The sequence below is a fragment of the Bubalus bubalis genome, chromosome 3 (genome assembly GCF_019923935.1).
Source record: "Bubalus bubalis isolate 160015118507 breed Murrah chromosome 3, NDDB_SH_1, whole genome shotgun sequence".
NCBI lineage: Eukaryota > Metazoa > Chordata > Mammalia > Artiodactyla > Bovidae > Bubalus > Bubalus bubalis.
In genome coordinates this window covers 50,476,820-50,500,933 of record NC_059159.1, presented here as the reverse complement: position 1 = coordinate 50,500,933, position 24,114 = coordinate 50,476,820, and the positions used below count along the sequence as shown (strand labels likewise).

General features: G+C 36.1%; 1 protein-coding gene across 1 annotated transcript in view; it reads left to right on the top strand.

Annotated features, from left to right (window-relative positions):
- The window catches only part of USP32 (ubiquitin specific peptidase 32), a 206,848-nt gene that overhangs the window by 137,275 nt on the left and 45,459 nt on the right, over positions 1-24,114 (top strand). The window contains exons 6-12 of the mRNA XM_006065464.4: positions 8,738-8,869; positions 10,746-10,853; positions 12,761-12,876; positions 13,410-13,472; positions 14,761-14,844; positions 20,226-20,287; positions 23,450-23,552. Coding sequence (XP_006065526.2) covers positions 8,738-8,869; positions 10,746-10,853; positions 12,761-12,876; positions 13,410-13,472; positions 14,761-14,844; positions 20,226-20,287; positions 23,450-23,552 — 668 coding nt within the window. The remainder of the gene's footprint in view (positions 1-8,737; positions 8,870-10,745; positions 10,854-12,760; positions 12,877-13,409; positions 13,473-14,760; positions 14,845-20,225; positions 20,288-23,449; positions 23,553-24,114) is intronic.

Genomic DNA, 24,114 nt, shown 5'->3' with positions numbered 1-24,114 from the left:
TTAATTATAGCAGAATATAACGGTTATTCTTTGTTTTTGCTTGTCTGTCCTATTATTAGGTTGGTGCAAATGTAACTGCAGTTTCAGACCATGAATTTTAAATCGTTATAACTAGGTTCAAACACATCTTTATTAATCAAAATAGGACCCATTACAGTCAACACATTTTTGCCAACAAGAACGAAGTTTGTTTATTTCTGTAGCGTAAGAATCTGTACTTTGGGATTCTAGGAACTCTTGGAAAGTGTTTTCTGCCTCCTGCTGGTTGTGGAAGCATTTTACCTGCAAAAAGCTGTCGAGATGCTTGAAGAAGTGATAGTTGGCAAGAGGTCATGTGAATATGGCAGATGAGGCAAAACTTCATAGCCCAGTTCATTCAACTTTTGAGCATTGGTTGTATGATGTGCTGTCGGTCCTTGTTGTGGAGAATTGGTCCCATTCTGTTGACCAGTACCAGCTGTAGTCATCGCAGTTTTCTCATCAATTTGCTGAGCAGACTTTTCAGATGTAATGTTTCGCCGGAATTCAGAAAGCTGAAGTGTATCAGACAGGCAGCAGACCACCAAACAGTGACCATGACCTTTTTTTCATTCAAATTTGGCTTTGCCAAGTGCTTTGGAGCTTCTCAGTCCAGCCAGTGAGGTGGTCATCGCTGGTTGTCATATAAAATCCACTTTTTGTCGCACATCACAGTCCTATCGAGAAATGGTTTATTTTGTTGGGTAAAATAGAAGAAGACAACACTTCAAAATGATGATTTTTAAAATTTGCTGTCAGTTTATGCAGCACACATTTATCGAGCTTTTTTATCTTTCCAATTTGCTTCAAATGCCAAATGACTATGGAGTGGTCAATGTTGAGTTCTTCAGCAACTTCTCATGTAGTTGTAAGAGGATCAGGTTTGATGATTGTTCTCAAATGGTTGTTGTCAACTTCTGATGGCTGGCCATTACACTCCTCATCTTCAAGGCTCTTGTCTCCTTTGCAAAACTTCTTGAACCACCACTGCCCTGTACGTTCATTAGCAGGTCCTGGACCAAATGCATTGTTGATGTTGCAAGTTATCTCTGCTGCTGTATGACCTATTTTGAATGTGAATAAGAAAATCACTCAAATTTGCTTTTTGTCTGACATCATTTCCCTAGTATAAAATAAATATAAAATACACATCAAGTAATAAGTCATTAGCAAAAAAAAGTGAAGTGAGAAATACACATTAAAATGATGTATAAAATAGCCACATTTGTTTAAGAATATATTCCAGTATCAAATGGCAAAGTACGACATTGCAAAACTGCAATTACTTTTGCACCAACCTAATACTACCTGTTTTCCATAGAGATTTTTACACGTGTTTTTGCCTTTGTTTGTAATATCCTTCTGCTGCACTCATTTTTCCTTTCTGGTCAACCCTTAGATGTTCTGTGTGTACCTCTTTTTAATATCAAGACTTCCAGGGCCTATCTATCTGCTAATGTGCTCTGTTAAACTGTGAAAACTGTGTCTCTGTTCCTTCGTTGTACTTTCCACACTAGATTAAAATGACCCATTTTCTCTTCTACTAGAATCTAAATACAATTATTTTGTTCACAGTCATGTCTAATTTTTAGCACAATGTCAGACACATAAAATGTCTTTATGAATGTTTGCCAAATATTAAATGATCTTGACTATTGCTCCTGTTCTTCCCCCCCCCCCCCCCCAAAAAAATGCTTAGAAAGAAAGAAAGTGAAGTCGCTCAGTCATGTCTGACTCTTTGCGACCCCGTGGACTGTAGCCTACCAGGCTTCTCCGTCCATGGGATTCTCCAAGCAAGAGTACTGGAGTGGGATGCCGTTGCCTTCTCCAGGGGATCTTCCCAACCCAGGGATCAAAACTGGGTCTCCTGCATTGGAGGCAGACATTTTAACCTCTGAGCCACCAGGGAAGCCCCCAAAAAAACGCTTAGGAAGGTTCCAATTTACCACATACAGACTGAGCACTTACTAAAGGAAGCACTGTGCTCCTTGTACATTGTCTCACTTAAGCCTGTACCACCTCTGAAGTTAATTTTATATCCATTCCAAAAATGAGGAAACCACAGCTATGAAGAGTTAAAGAAACTTTTCTCAAGATCAAATAGCTAAGAGGTGCTGAAATTGGGATATTAGAACCCAGAGTGCATATTATTATCCCTTTAGGATTTGAAGACAGTTTATTGACACACAGTTATTTTGCTTCTTTAATCTTTTATGAGTGGTCTGTGATTGCAGGTAAAAGGAGGTGGCCATGTAGTTGTGGTTGCGGTGAGCCATCTTTCTCAGACTTGCTTTGGACAGCCTTGCAGGCTCACTTTTCCAATTTCCTTTTTTTTCCCCCTTGGGATACCTTCAAATGATTATTATTTTGAATTTCTCTTTAATAATTAATTTCATTGGATCCAGCAAGATCATTTACCAGCAGTGAAATAGGTGATTAGAAGAACTATGATTTTTAAGGACTGCGTTTTAAATTGAGAATTTTTTTCCTTAATGATGATCATATTTTCATAGAGTTCAGGTATATTATTTAGAAGAAAATATGTGTGCTAATTCTTTGTGTAAATATGTGTTTCAAATAGTAGAATCTAGATCCTGAGGTAATTTATAAATATTTGGGGATAATTTTAGGGCCATTGAACTCTCTTTCATTGTTTTTCTTTTCTTATCTGAGTCAAATTTATATAGTTTCTATTTTAGCATTTATTACCTCAACTAAAATATACATATATTACCTTGCCACATTTTAGTTTGCAATATTAAGACCTTCTTTGTGTAAGAAAAAAGTACTTGAGTGGTTCTTCGGCCATCAACTGCCTAGTAAATCTTCATGTCCCTTCTTCAATATCCTCTTCATTATCTTCTTATCTGGTTGTAATGATGTAAGGCTTAAGTAGATTACAGAAGGTCATTTCTTTTGAGAACAGGTTGCTTTCTCAGAAATGTTGCAGAACTGTGTTACTCTTTGAAAATACTTCTTATTTTCCTGGGCCTTGTTTTTTGTTTTTAAATGAGAATCCAATTCCGGCATTAAAAAGCGCTTTCTGCAGCTGGAGCCTTCCGGTAAGGTGGGACTTGATTAGGATGGCTCAAAGGGCAGGCCAACAACTATTTAGACTGTTGGGAATATGTTTTGCTACTGTTGTGAACCAGAAAAAATTATACCCATAGGTGGGTGATAAATTCATTCCTGTTTAGCAAATAAAATAGAAGTTTTGGTATTGATTTATGAATTGCAAATAGAGTAACTACTGCAATTATTACCTCTAACTTCTTTAAGTGAAAATAAAGTTAGTTGTTTTTATTCTCAGCAGTTCAGCTGACAACTCATAGAAGTTTCATATAATTTTAAAAATCAATTCCAGTTACAAAGTAATTGAACCTTTGCAAAGGTTAATTCATCAAGAGGTTACAATATAGTAATGAATGTAGTATGGAAGTAATATATTTGTTATTTGGTTAAATAAGAAAAAATATATGATAGTTATATTGTATGTACCTGAGACATATACCTTGTATGAAAATTGTATCTTTTTTTGTGTCATCTTTTTTGATGATTTTGGGCTTCCCTGATAGCTCAGTTGGTAAAAAAAAAAATCCGCCTGCAATGCAGGAGACCTCTGTTCAGTTCCTGGGTCAGGAAGATCCCCTGGAGAAGGGAAAGGCTACCTACTCCAGTATTCTGGCCTGAAGAATTCCATGGACCATATAGTCCATGGAGTCACAGAGTCGAACACGACTGAGTGACTTTCACTCACTTTTGATGATTTTTCTGTAAAATCTTAAAAATGAATTTATCCCATTGATTATTTAAAATTGAACTAGGGGAAGTTCCCTGGTGGTTAGGATTCGGCACTTTCATTGTTGCTGCCTGGGTTCAGTCCCTGGTTGGGGAATTGAGATTCTATATCCTGCAAGCCACGAGGCATAGCAAAAAAAAAACCCCTCTGAACTAGGATTTTGTGTAATGTGAAAAATCATACAATGGTATAGATGATAGAATGAAATTATTAGATATAATCTTCCCAAACAGCCCAGGTGACGATCAAGTACATTTATGATTATAGTTAAATGAAGCCAGAGAACTGTTTCCTTTTCCTTTTTTTGATTACCTACATTTTAAATATTTTTCACGCAGCAAAATATACCACTAGTTTAATAAAAATAAGTAATACAAATTTTTAAATCAATTTAGTGTTGTTAGTATTTTCATTTTTTAACTTCATAAAATACATTATCTTATATCCTTATCACTCAGTTACTTATTACTTTTAGTAAATAATAAGTGATTAGTTTCCTTTACTTCAAGAAGTGGGAAGTGGAATGTGACTACTTTCTGACTTAATCACTCAGTAGTGTCACTACTACGGACTTAGTCACTCAGTAGTGTCCGACTCTTTGCAACCCCGTGGACTGTAGCCTGACTGTTTCCTCTGTCCATGGGATTTTCTAGGCAAGAATACTGGAGTGGGTTGCCATTTCCTTCTCCAGAGGAGCTTCCAGAGCCAGGGATCAAACCTAGGTCTCCCGCTTTGCAGGCAGATTCTTCACTGTCTGAGCTACCAGGGAAGCCCTTACTTCAAGTGTAGGGTAACTTCATTGTTGCTCCTGGACTCCTTCTCCATAGGTTTTAAGAGTATATGTTCTAGGATAGGCAAGGCAAGAACTTTCCAGGAGAGCATTCATCTTTGTAAATTGTGGGGACTAATTACATGTCTCAAAGCCTTTTTTGTTTGCAGCTATGGCAGGCATATAGTTATTCCCATGAACTTTTCTTTCTACTTAAGAATAAATTAGAAGAGTGTCTTTCTGAAAATCTCACTTCTTCCATTTACTGATCTATAAGAGGATGTGTACAAAATTTTGTTCTCCCAGCAAAGGATTTTTATTTTTTGTTTTCAAAAAAAAGTCATTCTCTTTTAGCTCTTTAGACATAGTGAACATCAGAGTAGAGTAGGGGATAGGAAGGAAAGACAGAGAAACATTAGCTTTCTGTCCTGGGAGCCCCTTGAAAGTCAAGCCAAAGGAGTAGTTTTTTTCTTAAAATTTTATGTAAGTTGGTGGAATATGTTTTCATTTATTAACCAATTTTTATGACTATGATATTTGTATAAATACAGTACAATACATACGTTGATTTGACTATCTCTTAGATATCTTGCTGATAAGGACAAGTTTTTACCTGAAATTTTTTCTTAAAACTCCTAAGAAATAGTGTAAGAATGAATGCTTTGAAGTCACTGGAAATTTAAAATACATTGTTCTTGTCTTCCCAGGTATCTTGTAAGATATTGTCCATTAAAAAATATTTATGGAGTGCTCAAAATGTACCAGGTATTATTCGAAGTTTTAGAACATAGCAAAGAATAAAATAGACCCAAAAACCTGCCTACAAGGAGTATATGTTCTAGTTGGAGGAGACAGCAATAAACAAAACAAATGAGTCGTAGAGAGCAAAGTAAATGAAGGAAAGGGGTGGAGGAATGTCATTGGATGGGATGGACTTTGGAAAATCTTGAGAATGTGACATAAGAGAAAAGATCTGAAGGAGTTGTGGAAATAGCCATGCAGGTATCTTGGTAAATAGGGTTAAAAAGTTTTGAAGCAGAGAAGTAGCATGATTCTGTTTAAATTGTTCTTTTCAAATGACGTTTTATTCTTAGTGAAAAGTTCTCCCCATTTTTATGAATTGTATGTCTTATACTTGTTAATCTATTGTAGTCTTTATGTTTTTTAACTGCATGTATTGATTTAAACACACTTCTCTTCTTAGCTGCCCACCAGGCTATTCCTAACTCAACAGTCAAAAGTGGTGTTTGTTGGTTGGATCATGGCACTCCTCTGCTTCAGACCCTCCAGTGGTTCACAGTTTGACTTAAAATCAGAATCCTTCCAGTGGCCTGTATAATCTGACCACCGTTTTCTTGGTGACTTTATCTCCTACTACTCTCTCCTTACTATTATTATTATTCCCTCTGCTTACTAACTTCACTTTAGCCACTCGTGTTCTTTCTCTTCCTTGAGCTTTCGAGGCATGCTCTATCTCAAAGCCTCTATCCTTGTTCCTTCTGTCTAAAGTGTTTTTTCTCCATGATTGGACCCCTTGCCTCCTTGAGATTTCTGCCCATGTTATCCTCACATTGTCAGGAGATAACCATCTCCAGCCAGTAGTTCTGTCCTGTGGAAATTTTGCTGAGACTGAGGCTAGGCAGTTTCATGGGCTGGCAGTTTCAATGGCTCACAGTTTTGAAGTCTCAGAATCTTGAAGGTTGCAGTCTGAAGACTCTGTGGTCCTCAGATGCTGTCATTTATGGAGTTGGAGTCTTGTGGTTGTGCAATTTCAATTCAGGGATGCCAAACATATTTTTAAAAGGCAGTAAATATTTCAGACTTGTGGGCTGTATGGCTCTTCATTACAATTATTCAACTCTGCCATTGTAACATATTAGCAACCATAAACTCTGTATGTAAATGTTATTGTGTGCTAATAAAACATTATTTATACAAACATGCATGTGGCACCCCACTCCAGTACTCCTGCCTGGAAAATCCCATGGACGGAGGAGCCTGGAAGGCTGCAGTCCATGGGGTCGCGAAGAGTTGGACACGACTGAGCGACTTCACCTTCACCTTTCACTTTTATGCATTGGAGAAGGAAATGGCAACCCACTCCAGTGTTCTTGCCTGGAGAATCCCAGGGACGGGGGAGCCTGGTGGGCTGCCGTCTATGGGGTCACACAGAGTCGGACACGACTGAAGTGACTTAGCAGCAGCAGCATGCAACCAATGAGGCTAGAATTTGTAGACCTCCAGATTAAAAAACTGGTAGTTTCTGGGCTCTCTGGAATAGAAACATGAGCTCACCTTCAGAACATTTGAACTAGAAGTGTACTTCGTCTAACCAAAGCTGTAGCTAAACGCCCACCCACAATCTGTTATGATTAATGATGTCAGATGGACGTCAGGAGCCGAGCATTTCTTGTTTTCATCATTCCTTTGTATAGATAGTGGTTTCCATCTGGTATCATTAATCTGAAGAACATCTTTTTATATTCCTTTTGGTATAGTTCTGCTGTTGATGAATTCTCTCAGCTTTTGTTTGTCAAAAAAATGCTTTATTTTATCTTTATTTTTGAAGGAGTTTTCATAGGTTTTAGAGTTTGAGATTAACAGGGTTTTAGTTTTTTTTCTCCTTTTTGATCCTCTTCCCCTCCTCGTGCCCCCATTGTCTTCTAGCTGCCTTGTTTCTGAAGAGAAATCATTGTTTAATTCCCATGGTTATAATGTATTTTTTCTCCCTTCTCATGCTGCTTTAGAGATTTTTTTTCTTTATCAGCAACTTGGTTACATCTTACCTTGGTTTGGTTTTCTTTGAATTTTTCTTACACAGGGTTCATTGAACTTCTGGATTATGGGATTATAGTTTCTATCAAATTTGAAAAATTTTCAGCTGTTAAGTGTTTTAAACATTTTCTGCCCACTCTTTCCTAGGACCCCAATAATATATATGCTGTGCTTTTAAAACTTTTTTATTTTTGGCTGTGCTGAATTTCGCTGCTGCGCAGGCTCTTCTCTAGTTTTGAGGGCTACTCTCTAGTTGCAGTGAGAGGGCTTCTCATTGTGGTGGCTTCTCTTGTGGAGCATGGGCTCTAGAGTGAGCAGGATTCTGTAGCTGCAGAGCACAGGCTCTGGAGGACACGATCAGCAGTCATGGTACATGTGCTTAGTTGCCTCACGGCGTGTGGGATCTTCCTGCACCAAGGATCAAACCTGGTCTCCTGCATTGGCAGGTGGACTATTTTACCACTGAGCCACCAGGGAAGCCTTGCTGTACTTTTGATATTGCCTTACAGGTCACTGAGATTCTAATAATTTTTTCAGTCTTTGTTCCTTGGAAGGAAAAAAACCACACATATAGAATGTAACCATAATTAGAGCTTATCTGTGACTTTTTTTTAAAAGAAAATGCATTTTCTGGTGAACGAGGAGAAAAAGCTGTTCATGTTTTCATGATGCCCCTATTACTTATCACACTGTATATTCTAATTTACTTTCTTTCTCATTTATTGATTTCATAATTTGAGTTTTTTTAATATATATCTTTTAACTTTTTATTATATATTGGGAATTAGCCAATTAATAATGTGTTGTGATAGTTTCAGGTGAACATCGAAGGGAACTTCATTACTTTTAACATCTTTTATCCTGTTCCTTTTCGTTTCTTTAATAAGTATCGAATGTGTAAGTAGTTACCATATCAACAGGATGAATCAGACATGGAATCCTTCTGTTAGGATGTTTACAGTATAGCCAGGAGAGAAAAGGAAAAAAAAAAAAAATATATATATATATATATATATATATATAAAATCATCAAATCCAGGATAGAGATTGAATATTAGCAAAAATGAGTACAGATAAAAATTTTGTGGGAAACCAGAATGAAACATCTCAGTTGTTTACTATTTACATGTTGGACTTAAAACAGCCTACTGGGAAAAAAATTCCATTTTAAAACCCGTTTTATGTTAATTTGACTTACTTTTCAATTCATTTTAGGTATAATGTGTTTGTTTTTCAGAGTTTTGTTTTAGGTAGTTGTTAGCAGTATAACTGAGAAATTAAAATATATCCTTAGAAGTTGCATTTTCAGCATGAGCTAACTAACTGCCTAGAAGACAAGACTGAGGTTTTATGATCTTGTTTGATTTGACTCTCAGTGGAGGAATCAGACATCATTGATCTGGAGAAACGCTATTGGTTGCTGAAGGCTCAGTCCCGAACTGGACGATTCGATTTAGAGACATTTGGCCCATTGGTTTCACCACCAATTCGTCCATCTCTAAGTGAAGGTAGGAATCATTCTGTTTATATGACGTTCCTTGCTAAACACACATGAAACCAGCTTTTATTTCTAACCAGTACATCTTAACTCTAAAAGCCCATAATGTTATAGGTTTGCAGGTTTCTTGCAAATAGTTCGGTGGGGAGGAAAATTAAATTGGGAATTAAGATTATAGTCTTGAGCGTCCTATTCTACTTATGTAACCTTTCATAAGTCACTTTAGCTCCCTCATCTGTACATATGTGCTAATTAGTCGTTCAGTCATGTTCGACTCTTTGACCCCATGGACTGTAGCCTGCCAGGCTCCTCTGTCCATGGGATTCTCTAGGCAAGAATACTGGCGGGGGATGCCATGCTGTCCTCCAGGGAATTTTCCCAACACAGGGTCCAAACTAGGTTTTCTTGTGGCTCCTCATTGGCAAGCAGGTTCTTTACCACTAGGGCCACCTGGGAAGCCTCCCTCTCACCTGTATGTTCTCATATGTAAAATGTTTTGACCATGACAGTGGTTATAAAACTGTACTCCTATGGGTGCCTCAGAAACTCACTCCTATAGTCCAGGGATTAGGGAGGTGGCCACTGAGCAGGGAAAGCGCTGGACTTCCACATACAGCCCCACCTCTTCCTCAGCTCAAGAACCTCCACAATTTTTCTTTCACATAAGAAAGTTCACTGGGGAATTCCCTGACGGTCCAGCAGTTAGGACTGCTCGATTTCACTGCCAAGGGCATAGGTTCAGTTTCTGGTTGAGAAGTAGGATCCTGTGTGTGGCACAGCAAAAATTAAAAAAAAGAAGAAAAAGGTGCCACTGTTGTATCGCTCCTTCCCCCTCCCAAAAAAAGATTAGGAAACCACTGGACTGGTCCATATCTACAGTTCTCACTTAGCCCTAAATTTCTTATTGCTATCACTTAAAAAGATGGAAATGTAAACAGTAGTTGTCGGGTGATATCACAAAAACCACATATGGAGTCTGAATACTTGGGTTTTCTTTCTGGTCCAGACCTTGTTAAACTTTCTTTTGGCAAGTTGTTTAACTCCTCCTTAGCTATGATTTTCCTACTCTTTAAACTGAGGGCACAGAAGTAGAGTCTTGTAGACTATCTGTGTTCTTCACATTCCCTGTGTATTTCAGAAATACTTGTTAGGGGAGCCAGAAGATATAGGACATCACCTACTTCAGAGGTGCAGTTGTGTTTTTAACCTTTGTAGAATTAGAGAGTGATAAGTCATTTTATTTGAAAACAAAATTATTTCATTTCTATGTCATATAAAAAGTTTGAAAACCACAGATTATATTATAAATTCCCTTTTATTTCTGAAATTTAAAATATTTATATTATTAAGTAGCACAAAGAAGACTGCAATACAGAATTTCTTTCTCTTGTACTGTATTACTTTTTTTTTGCCTCATGAAAGAGCTTAATGGAGCTTATTAATAACAGCACAGTATATCTTTGATATGCAGTTCAACTTTCCTTCTTTTTTCCTATTTCTTCTCATTCTTTCCAAATAAGGATAGTTGTGGTCTCTGGCTTTTTTTTTTTTTTTTTTTTTTTTGGTTCTTAATTTTTTTAATTTGTTTCTATTTTTTACATATTGTAGTCATTTTTAGCTATAGGATTTGATATAAGATAGAGACAGGCAGGCAAACAGAACCAAACACTAAATGATAGTAATTTATTTTGCAGTCTGTTAAAAAGTTAAGTTTTATAATTATATCAGGAAAAAAAAAACCTTCCTGAGACAGTGGGAGCTACTGATGAACTTTTATTTTTAATTCAGTAGTTTATGGGAAAAAGTCATGCCTCCTTTCATAAACATGTCATTAGCATTAGGAAATTTGTTGATTCTGATTTATGTTGTCTTTTCCTATTTTACAGGTTTATTTAATGCTTTTGATGAAAATCGTGACAATCACATAGATTTTAAGGAGATATCCTGTGGGTTATCAGCCTGTTGCAGAGGACCTCTGGCTGAAAGACAAAAATGTGAGTGTGTTAAACATTGTCACAAAATTTGCAAACAATACCGAGAAAAATATCAGCATTCATTCATGTAGAAATCATCTGTGGATTAAGGCTTAAATTTTCACTACTTTGGCAAATATCTATGCTGAAGTTCTAGTGAGGTCACTGTAAGGATTTAGTCTTTTTTTTTTTTTTTTTTTTACTGTGGAGTGATTTGGAATCTTTGTCATTAGTAATGGGGTTGATTTTCCAGATGAAGGTGCAGTTCATAATAAATGAACTACATCGATCATGATATCTCTGAAAATGTTAAGCACTTAGAAAATATTTTCTGGTAGTCTATATAGAAAATTTTGTATCTTACATGACTTGAATTATAATTTATTTTCTGTCACTTCTATACATTAATATTTTATTAACAAAATGAAATTTATGATCAAAACACAATTTTATTAAATACTAAAAGCCTTTTAAACCTACTAAAAATGTTATGCCATAATTTATAAGCATTAGTATATTGCTTTAATAAATCTTAACCATATTTGAGAAAATGTAAGTTTACATTTAATTGGAATCTAATTCTAATATATTTACAAAAGTCATTATCTCTGTGTCTTTCAAAAATACAGTTTCACAAATGTTGCCTATTTTGGATATGCTACTTGTTAGATTTCTTTTCTCTTCTTTGATATGGTATACTATTATTCCAACATGACTTTATGATAGATTGTTTCCATTAAAGTTCAAATACTAAATAAAGAGACTGACATCTTTGCTTCTCAGTTGAGGTTTATTATTGCCTTAAAATTTTTTAAAAATTGTTTTTTGCTAGTGCAAGTTAATAAGCTAGAGTGATTCATTTGATGTTAATTAGCAAATGTTAGTATTTCTAATTGTTCAGTTCAGTCGCTCAGTTGTGTCGGACTCTTTGCAACCCCATGAATCGCGGCACACCAGGCCTCCCTGTCCATCACCAACTCCCGGAATTTACCCAAACTCATGTCTATCGAGTCGGTGATGCAATCCAGCCATCTCATCCTCTGTCATCCCCTTCTCCTCCTGCCCCCAATCCCTCCCAGCATCAGAGTCTTTTCCAATGAGTCAGCTCTTCTCATCAGGTGGCCAAAGTATTGGAGTTTCAGCCTCAGCATCAGTCCTTCCAATAAACACCCAGGACTGATCTCCTTTAGGATGGACTGGTTGGATCTCCTTGCAGTCCAAGGGACTCTCAAGAGTCTTCTCCAACACCACAGTTCAAAAGCATCAGTTCTTTGGCGCTCAACTTTCTTTATAGTCCAACTCTCACATCCATACATGACTACTGGAAAAACCGTAGCCTTGACCAGACGGACCTTTGTTGGCAAAGTAATGTCTCTGCTTTTCAATATGCTATCTAGGTTGGTCATAACTGCCCTTCCAAGGAGTAAGCGTCCTTTAATTTCATGGCTCCAGTCACCATCTGCAGTGATTTTGGAGCCCCCAAAAATAAAGTCTGACACTGTTTCCAGTTTCTCCATCTATTTCCCATGCAGTGATGGGACCAGATGCCATGATCTTAGTTTTCTGAATGTTGAGCTTTAAGCCAACTTTTTCACTCTCCTCTTTCACTTTCATCAAGAGGCTTTTTACTGTAGTAAATTGGATCTTATTAATATTTTTCAGTTTATAAGGAATTTAGCTCTAGATTTAGAGGAAGGATAAGGTTCTCCAGCCTGGCTAATGATTTGGAGAGAGAGACTTAGAAATGTGTGCAGGAAGCCCTACAAGTTTAGAGGACTTCCATGACATAGTCTGCTCCAGATGAAAACTTAATCCAGAATGTACTTGCTTGAGAAACTTAGTAATTTTACTAGGGCAGCTTCTAGTAATATGTATTGTACTTCAAAGTATAAAAGTGATTTCCCTCCAAAAGAGTTTCTTTTGTTTAGTTTGTTTCAAGGTGTTTGATGTTGACCGTGATGGAGTTCTCTCCAGGGTTGAGCTGAGAAACATGGTTCTTGCACTCTTAGAGGTCTGGAAGGACAACCGCACCGATGATATACCGGTAAATTCTGCTTGTATATACATTTTGGTGCATGTAAACTTCACACCAACAGGAAAATGGAGTGAATAAAATTTTTAAAGAGATCAAGAATAAAGGATTTGCTTTGACTTCTAGTTGCTGTATTATGCTACTCAAAATATCTGTAGTTAAAAGTACAAAATTGGGAAGAGAATTTGCCTTAGAAAATTTAATAAACTGAATGTATTGTAAATATTTGACCAAAATATCATATACTTTTGTTATTGTTTGGTCACTAAGTTGTGTTTGACTCTTTTGCAACCCCATGGACTGTAGCCTGGCTAGGCTCCTGTGTCCCTAGGATTTCCCAGGCACCAATACTGGAGTGGGTTGTCATTTCCTTCTCCATAGGATCTTCCCAACCAAGGGACTGAACTCATGTCTTCTGCATTGGCAGGCAGGTTCTTTACCTCTGAGCCACCAGGGAAGCCCAACATCATATACTTAGTCACTGACTAATAAAAATGATAATCTGCTTTTTTTCTAATTACTTCTTTGGGTTTCTGTTTTTACAGGAATTACACATGGATCTATGTGACATTGTAGAAGGCATATTGAATGCACATGACACCACAAAGGTGAGTCCACCTGGGACTGACTTTTTTCTAAAAATATCTCATACTTTGAATTGGTATATGTAGCTGGTATATATATATTTAAATCTCTTCTACGTTGTCTCAACCAAGTGCTTATTTGGACCAGTGGTTACAGTCCCTCCAAGTTGTCGCTAAAGACAGCCTATTCCGTATTTCCAATTTTAGTATATGTGCTGTCGAAGCAAGCAAAGCCTATTCCACCTTTAAACAACTCCGCTGAAGTGTTATATACATTAAAACATTTATATTTTATAAGGTAGGCATGTTATAAAAATTAAGTAAACACAGCCCATGCCATCTACAGTTTGTAATCTGTATTTCTCCCATTTTAATAAATTATAGAAAGGCTAACCTTGTACTGAGCAAAGGAAACGCTGGTAAAATGAAAACACATTGTATGATTCCATTTATATGAAGTTTGAGAATAGAGACAAAACCAGCAAATGGTAATAGGTGTTATAACAGTGGTTTTGCAGATGAGTGATTCAACTGGGAAGGGCCATAAGGAGATGATGGAATGACTACCTTAATCTGGATACATACATTGTTTTACAAAATTTCTAAAGTAATACTGGTAAAGGTCTCTTCTGAGTTCTTTAATAGCATCCAGAATAACCATGTAATAGAAATAAGCGTGTACTTTACAAATAAATTCTTGAACTTAGTTTGACAACATTTATTAGTTAGGGATATTATAATAGGTTTTCTCCTGTAGCTTGCTGTGATTTTCATACAGAATGTATGAAAAATGTAATTTTTAGTACACTTTGAAACCAAAAAAGAGTAACATTAAATTATATTTTAGGGAAATGTAATATAGATACTCATTTTTTATTTTTATTAAGTTCTTCTCAATCTCTAAGAACTCTGATGAAGTTGCTAGATATTTCTAAGAAGGGGGTCTTAGAAAATTGTTAGGATTTTATAAACACTTTGACCACTTGAGTTTGTATTTGTGTCAACCTAGGGCCTTTTGTAGGTTCCATAGGTAACGTATGAACCAGAAGATAATGTGAATTATTTCCCAGGTGTTGTTGAAAGAAGAAGATGGTTGGTGATAAATTATCCTCATTGCCATTGACTACTTTAACGAAAACTTTTAAACTTTCCTGGCTGGCCTATTTCTCAGATGAACAGATAGCACCTGCCTTAAATTGTTGGATTTCTTTCAGACAAATAATCATTAGAAGTTTAATAAACCAGATTTTACTCAAATAAAAATGAGGGCATTCTTAATATGAGATCTTTTAAAATACTCTTTCTCTTTCAGATGGGTCATCTTACTCTAGAAGACTATCAAATCTGGAGTGTGAAAAATGTTCTTGCCAATGAATTTTTGAATCTACTTTTCCAGGTATGTTTAAGGTAAATGATAAGTACAGAGGGCAGTGATACCAGTAATTCTTCATCTTTTCCATTACATAGTAGTTACTGCCATCTAAGCTACAAAACCATATAGTATAAAAAAAAAAACTATATTATCCTGTATACTACCTGAAAGATGGTGAGATAAAGCATGAATGCCTACTAAAGTTTCTCAAAGTCATGAGAAGTTAGGAAAGTGGAATATAGCTGATTATGTTTAATCTTAAAACTCATGACAGAGCAGAATGTAGACACAGAGAATAATTTAAATTGTGAAAGCCATTATAATTGCTATTTTTCTTCAAAGACCCCTCCTAATAAGGCCCTGGAACAGAAATGGTTCATAAATAGGCACCTGTAAAATTTTTCACAAAATATTCAATCTTTCCAGTTAAGAGATTATCTTAGATGCAAATTCTAATTCTTTATAAGGTCCAAAAAAGATGAAAGGAGAAAGAAGAAAGAATAGCTGCTAGGAATGAGCAGCCAGATTTTAACTGTTTTCCCAGTTAAAATAGGTCTCTTGATCCCATTTTAAAAAATAGTTTATGGTTTCCATTTTTCATAGTTTTTCATAAGTATGTAAGTTGACTTAATAGTGATATTTTAGATTCTCCTTATTTTCCTTTCCTTGTAAAAGCACCCTGTGAAAGTCAGAAAAGTTTGGTATCTTTGTCTTTATCATGATCTTCCATTATAAATAAAGAGGTCTATGACATAACTGTTAGAATAAATGGAAATCGAACTCTTCCTAATGGGTAATTACTAACTAATGTATATTTAAAGCATATGCAATCTGATACACTTATAATAGCCATTTAAATCACTCAGCTACTCCACTATCAGTTTTCAACAGGAATTTAAGTTGATGGCTTTGGAAAATAAAAAATGTACAAAAGTAATATAAATCACTACTGTAAACAGAAATGACTTACTTGATAATATGAAAATTGATGAGCTCTTTTTTTTAATCTCACTTAAAATAATATTCTCAAATTTTAAGTCATAATTAATTATATAAACATTTTGACCACTTGAGTTTGTATTTGCGTCATCCTGTAGCTCTCAGGTAGCAAAGCATTTTGAATTTTTGTATTGCCTTGACTATTTTCTCATGCTTATCAGGGACTTGCTGTGACAGTATTTTCCTGTGATTCTAATTTATAAATACACGAATGCTTGAGATTTGTTTTTGTATGTCAGTGTTTCCAGCATTATATTAAACAGTTGAAAGATTTTTTTCATCAAGTACCCATTTACCCATCATCTACCTTTTACCGTGCTCACTTTATCCCATATTTAGACATGCTTTTAAAACTTTATGTTCACTTAATATATGTGTAAACAGATTGCCCTGAATTATCCCCATGGGTCCAGTCTAATCACACGAGTCCTTAGAAGTGGAAAACTTTTCCCAGCTATGGTCAGAGAAAAAGAGATGCCATTAAGAGCAGGGCTAGAGAGGTACAGATCTGCTAGCTTTGAAGATAGAGAAAGAGCCATGAGCATAGTATCATGGGTGAATTTTAGACACTGGAAAATGGAAGGAAGCCTATTCTTCCTTTGACCTCCAGAAAGGAATACCACCCTGTTGCCATCTTGATTTTAGCCTGGAGAGATCTGTACCTTACTTTTGACCTGCATAACTGTAAGATAATAAATTTGCATTGTTTTAAGCTATAAATTTTGTGATAATTTATTACAACAGTAATAAAAATCCAGTACAGAGGGAGATAACCCATATTTATGGATTGGAAGGCTCAATGTGTTAAAGGTATCAGTTCCCCTTCAGTTGATTTAAAGATTTGTGCACTCAAAATCAGAATCCCCAGAAGCTCATTTTTGTCACTGAGATTTTATAGAACGTGACCAGAGGATTCTAAGTACACAGAGAAGTACAAGGGTCAAAAATATAGCAAAGAAGAAATGCAGAAACAATGGATTTATATTACCAGATATTAGAACTTTTTATAAAATAGCAACAGTGTTACAATAGTGTGATGTCTGCATAAAGTTAGATCAACCAATGGAACAACACTGAGTGTTCTTACACAGACCTACATAGGTGTGATCACTTGATTTATAACAAAGAAGACATTGCATTGCGGATGAGAAGGGACGGTCTTTTCAGTAAGTGGTACTGGATTAATTAGTATTCTTATGGGAAAAACTATGCATCATTATTCACCCCATTACATGAAAAATAATTTTAGACCCTGTTACACAAAGTGAAGTAAGTGAAAGAAAAACAAATATTGTATATTAACGCATATATATGGAATCTAGAAAAACAGCACTGATGAACCTGTTTGCAGGGAACCAATAGACATGCGGATGTAGAGAACAGAATTGTGCCACACAGGGGAAGGAGAGGGTAGGATGAATTGAGAAAGTAACATTGACATATATACACTGTCAAGTATAAAATAGATGGCTGGTAGGAGGCTTCGGTAGAGCACAGGGAGCCCACCCAGCCTGGTACTCTGTGATGACCTATAAGGGTGGGATGGGAGCGGGAAGGGAGGCTTAGGATGGAAGGGTTGTATGTGTAATTATGACTGATTTGGGCTTCCCTGGTGGCTCAGACAGTGAAGAATCTGCCTGCAACGCAGGAGACTCAGGTTCGATCCCTGAGTCAGAAAGATTCCCTGGAGAAGGGAATGGCTACCCACTCCAGTATTCTTGCCTGGAGAATTCCATGGACAGAGGAGCCTGGCGGGCTACAGTCTGTGGGGCTGCAAAGAGTCAGACACAACTGAGCAACTAATGTGGCTGGTTCACACTGTTGTACAGTGGAGGCCAGTGCAGCACTGTAAAGCAGTTATCCTGCAGTTAAAAATAAACAAAATTTTTAAAAGTAATTTTAGGTAGATTATAAATCTAATAAATTTGGAAAGTAAAGAATAAATAAAGTGTCTAGAAAATAACATAGATATTGAATGACTTTGAGGTTGCAGAGAGTTCTTAAACAGCGCAGGGCATGCCAAGCACAAAAAAAGTTTTAAGTTGGACTTCAGTAAAATTAAGAATTCTTTTTTTAAAGAGATGCCATTAAGAAAACGATAAGAATTTATTTGCTTTACTTGTGTCCAGCTAAAGACTTATGTATAGAGCATGTGTGTGCTAGTCACTCAGTCATGTTCAACTCTTTTTGACCCCCTGGACTGTAGTCCTCCAGGTTCCTCTGTCCATGGAACTCTCCAGACAAGAATACTGGAGTGGGTTGCCATGCCCTTCTCCAGGGGAATCTTCCTGACCCAGGGATCAAACCAATGTCTGTTACATCCCCTGCATTGACAGGCGTGTTCTTTACCACTAGCGCCACCTGGAAGCCCATCTAGGGCATACAAAGAACAAAAATCAATGGGAAACAAGGCAGAAGCTTAATATTAAAATGTACAAAAAACTTGAATGGGTGCTTCACAAAAGAGAATATCCACATAGCTAATAATTATGAAAGGGGGCTAACTTCTTTAGTCATAATGAAAATACATATTAAAATTGTACTTGGAATACCATTAGACATCCACTAGAATGGTTAGCCTTGAAGTGATAATAAAGCATTGTTGAAGATAAGAAAGTGTAACTTTAACATTGCCAGAAGGAATATAAATTCTTACAAGTATGCTGTTTTTATATATACTCTATAGAAACTTGTATATCTGAACACCAAAAGACATAGAATAAGTTCTTCTAATCACTTCTTATTACAGCCCCAAACATAAAATGACCTAACTCTACCTGTCAACAATAAATACATAAAAGTAAATGGTAAAAAAAAAAAAATAAAATAAATGGTGGTACTTGCATACACATGGTTTAGTTTAAAGCATAAAAATAAATATATTACTTCTACACACAACCACATCAAGGAATCTTACACAATATGGAATGGAAAATACTGGACCAGAAAAACAGACAAAAAGCAATCCATGGTGTAGAATTCAGGGTAGTGAATACATCAAAGGGTACTTAGTGTCTTGGAAGGAACTCAAAGTGGAACTTTGGGGGAGGTAGCGATGTTCTGTTTCTTGACTAGATGAAGGTCATGTGAAACTAACACAACAGTATAAATCAACTATACTTCAATTTAAAAACCTTTAAAAAGTATTGTCTCAACAATAAAACAATGAACTATTGATAAATGGATGCGTCTCATAAACCTAATTTGTGTTACTGTTTTGTTTACCTCAAAAGGTAAACAAAATTATAAACAGGCAGGCTGATATATTTACAGGGAGCTGTACTAATATCTATAACTTACTTTGAAATACATGCAACAATTAAGGTGGATTAATAGATGAATTGAGGGACGGATAGATGAAGTATATAATATTAATGTTAGAATTAGGTAATGAGTATGAGGTGTTCAGTGTAAAATTCTTTCAACTTTTCTGTGTTTTTGAAATTTTTCATGATAAAATGGTGGGGGGGTGGGGAATAAATAATGATTTAGAGAAGGCAAATAAATTGAGGAGAAAATGAGCCTTAAAAAGCATGCTTAGAACTTCCGTGGTGGTCCAGTGGTTAAGAACCCGCCTGCCAGTGCCGGAGACGCAGGTCCGCTCCCTGGTCTGGGAAGATCCCACGTGCTGTGGGGCAGCTAAGCTGCGGGCCACCGCTGCTGCTTCTGCATGCCACAGCTGCTGAAGCCCAGTCACCCCCGAGGCCATGCTCCACAACAAGGGAAGTCTCACCCACAGGAGAAGCCTGTGCACTGCAAAAGAGAGGCGGCCTCGCTCGCCGCAGCTAGAAAAAGCCCGGGCAGCAACAAAGACCCGGCATACCAAAAATTTAAAAAAAAAAAAATTCTTTTTTTTTAAAGCATATGTAGCGCTAGTAGCATTAATGTTCTTCTTGCTGCTGCTGAGTCACTTCAGTCATGTCCGACTCTGTGCAACCCCATAGACGGCGCTGTTTAAGTTGAAATGCTACCTTTATCCTTCATTTCCGGTATCCTTTTCATCTCCCCTTTACCTTTCTACCCAAGTGCCATAGTATGCTCTTCAGATTTCAGGAAAGAAGATAATATTCTCTGTGTGAGATAATTAAGGTATATAGTATTAATGAAACATTCTAAAAAGTAGTTTTTTCCTTCCTTTCTTTCTCCTTTTCTTCCTTTCTCTCTCTCTTTTTCCCTCTTATCATAGAGCTTTGGAAATTGCTTCCATTGAAATGATTTATTTCTTTAAAAAAAAAAACAAAACACAAACTTTAAAGTTCAGATTTGCTCAAATGGATCATTGGTAATTCATAAGCCAAAAGCTATTGCTAGTTTAGGTTCCCGTCTAGAAGTGGATCTTATATAGAGAATGTGAAATGGTCCAGTCATTGGCACCAATGAAGTTTAATTTACCATTTTATTTCTAGGTATGCCACATAGTTCTGGGGTTAAGACCAGCTACTCCAGAAGAGGAAGGACAAATTATTAGGTAAGTTTATAGATACAGTCTGTGTATATTTTCATTAAATAGTTAAAATTTCTGACATCTGAAATATATCGTTACTGTGATGACTTGGTATATTGTATGTGTTCTGAAAGAATTCCCGCTCTGAGTTAATTAAGGCACCCATCACCGTCATATATCTTATAATGAAAATTTGTACCTTTTTACCAGTCTCTCTCCCAGCTTCTGGCAGCCTCTTTTCTATTCTGTTTCTGAATTCAACTTTTTTTTGGATACCATGCAATATTTGTCTTTCTCTGTCCGGCTTATTTCATTTAGAATGATACCCTCAAGCTTCCTCTGTGTGTTTTTGTAAAGACATGATTTCCTATTTTGAAAGGCTGAGTAAAATTCCATTTTATATATTCATAAACAGCACATTTTCTTCATCTTTTCATCCACTTTTGGACACTTCGATTGTTTCCATGCCTTGGCTATTGTGAGTAATGTTGCAGTGAATGTGAGAGTAGAGCTGTCTCTTCAAGCTGATGAAGCGATCCATATCAAGACACATTACCATTAGGTTGTCAAAACCCAGAGACAGAGCTTTTAAAGCAGTAACAGCGTTAAGATACCTGTGTGTATCCTTCATAAATTTAAAGCACTGAAAGAAAAAGAACACTGTAGCCAAGAATTCTATATCCCGAAAAAATATTTCTTCAAGAGTGATTTGGATTTTGAAATGAATTCTTATATAGAACAGAAGCAGTAGAAGAAAGAATAGGTAAATTTGGCTTCATGTAAATTAAAAACTTGTTCTTCAAAGGGCATTGTCAAGAAACTGAAAAGAAAATCTACGGACTGAGACATAATATTTGTAAATCATAGATCTGACAAGAATCAAGTAACTAGAATATATAAAGAACTCCTACAACTCATCAACCAAAATATAACTCAATTTTAACACGGGCAAGGGACTTCAATGCACATTTCTCCAGAGATGATTTACACAAATGATATACACATGGTTGTCCAACAGTTGAAAAGATGCTCAAAATCGTTTGTCATTAGGGAAATGCAACTCAAAACCACATGAAATTCCACTTTCATGTACCTACTAGGATGTTTGTAATTTTGATGTAGAGAATTTGGGATTCTCATTGCGTCACTGAGAATTTGGGATTCTCATTTGTAAAATGGTGTAACTGCTATAGAAAACAAGTTAGTATTTCCTCAAAATTGCAATTATCACATAACTCAGTAATTCCCTTCTAGGTATTTATCTAAAAAAATTGAAAATAGACACTAAAATGCTTGTACCCAGATCTTCCTATTAGCACTGTTCACAATAGCCATAAGGTGGGAACAGCCCAAATATCAATCAGTAAAGTGAATGGATAAACAAAATGTATATATATGCCATGAAATATCACTCAGCCATAAAAAGAAATGATGTACTGATACATGATATGACATGGATGAACCTCGCAAATGAAAGAAGCTAGACACAAGAGGTGACGTATTATACGATTCCATTTATATGAAATATCCAAAAGAGGTAAAACTAAACTATCAGTACAGGAAGCAGATTGGGGATTGTTAAGGGCTAGGGGAAAGAAGTAACAGAAAATAACTGCTTAGCTGTGGTGTATGAAATTGTTTTGGAAAAGTTCGCATAACATAAAATTAACCATTGTAAAGCATATATAATATTCAGTGGCATTTAATACAGTCAGAATGTGCAGAGACCACATTATGTTATATGAATTTCTTCTCAATAAGAATAGTGTTTTTAAAAATCACATTGTGACACCACTTCACACCCACTAGATTTGTGACAGAAAAGACAGACAATAACAAGTGTTAGTGAGAATGTGGAGCAACCACAACCCTCATACAAGAGTGATGGGGAAGTTAAATGGTGCAGCTGCTTTGGAAAACAGTTTGCCAGTTGCAAATTATCAGGTATTAGATAGATAAGCAAAACATACACCAACACCCTGTGGAAAATTACTCAATAATAATAAAAAAAACACACAAAGTAATAGTATCCGCTCCAACATAGATGAACTTCAAAACATTATGCTAAGTAAAAGAGGTCCAATGCAGGAGACCATGTGTTATAACATTCCATTTATTTATTTAATTCCCTTGCCCATTTTAAAATTGTGAAATGTTCAGAAATGGCAACCCACTTCAGTATTCTCGCCCAGGAAATCCCATGGACAGAGGAGCCTGACTGGTACAGTCCATGGGGTCTCAAAAGAGTCGGACAGGATTTAACAACTATACAACAATATGTCTAATATAGAAAGAACTCTTAAAAATCAAAGTTAAAAAAATACCCCAAAAAAATGTGTAGAAAAAAAGGACAAAAGACATGAATAAACAATTCACAAAAAAGCTATATAATGGCCCATCGTCATATGAAAGAATCAAATTGACCTTATAATAAGAGAAGTACAAACCAAAGCTACCCTGAGACATCATTTGTCTCTTTTGCACATTGACAAAAAATAATTTTGACAAGCCACTCTGATGGCAGTACTGGGAGAACAGGCATTGTTAAACCTTGCTATCAGGAGTGTGTGACTCAGACAATAAAGAATCCACTTGCAATCCAAGAGATCTGAGTTAGATCCCTGGGAAGATCCGCTAGAGAAGGGAACGGCTATCCACTCCCATTATTTTTACCTGGAGAATTCCATGGATAGAGGAGCCTGGTGTGGTCCACAGTTCATGGGGTCGCAGAGAGTCAGGCATAACTGTATGACTTTTTAAGAGATAGAAAATAAACTAATGGTGTCATGAGGCTGAGGGCAGTAATTTGACTAAAAAAATGACTAAAAATAAAGCGTAAGATGTCTTCTGGGGGTATATGAAATAGTCTAAAATTGGATTGTGGTAATGGTTGCACATGTCTGTAAATTTACCAAAATCATTGAGTTCTACACTAAATTCAGATAACTTGTATGTTATTAAATTATTCCTCAGTGAAGCTGTTTTTGAAACATCAGTTGGAGGCTTAATAGTGGTATTATGACTCCTGAAATTGGCTTATCAGTGTTTCACTAATTTAATATGTGGCCATTTCCCAAGTATATCTGTTTCATGCTTTTCCTTTGAAAAGTTTCTAATGATAACTTGTGAGTGTATGGTCCTCTGTTTTACACACCGTTTGATGTACTGAATTTCTTTTGTATGTAGAGGATGGTTAGAACGAGAAAGCAGGTATGGTCTGCAACCAGGACACAATTGGTTTATCATCTCTATGCAGTGGTGGCAGCAGTGGAAAGAATATGTCAAATATGTAAGTAAGATCCCTATTTATCTACATTTAAAATAAGATTTTTAGCTCCATCAGACTTTGTGTGACTACTGGACAGTAATAAAATGCTCCAACCTAGAAAAAGATTTGAAGGTGAAAGAAATGATGCTTGCTAAGGACCAACCTGCTTTTCTAAAAAGCAAGTTCCAGAGCAAGTAATAGATTCACTAAGAAATCAAGTACTATATACTTAGTATTTATAGCACATTATGAAAACAAAAGTATGAGACTGTAATTCTCACTTGGACAGTGGTTAGCAATTCTGATTGCATAGCAGAATCACATAGAAAGCTTTAAAAAAAAATTCCTGAGCAAATAAATTTATAAAGCATAATTGGAGAAAGGGATTGAATTAATTTAAATAAGTCATTTTTGTATACTGAAAATTTTCCTTTGAAATCTAATTTAAATGAAATGCATTTTGCTGTCAGAAAAGCTGTGAGAAGATCAATATATCTTTAATGATTTGCCAAGAAGTCTACAAACTGAAGTCCAAACATATGATTAATAATTTAAATACTCAGGCCTAATTCACAGGCCATAG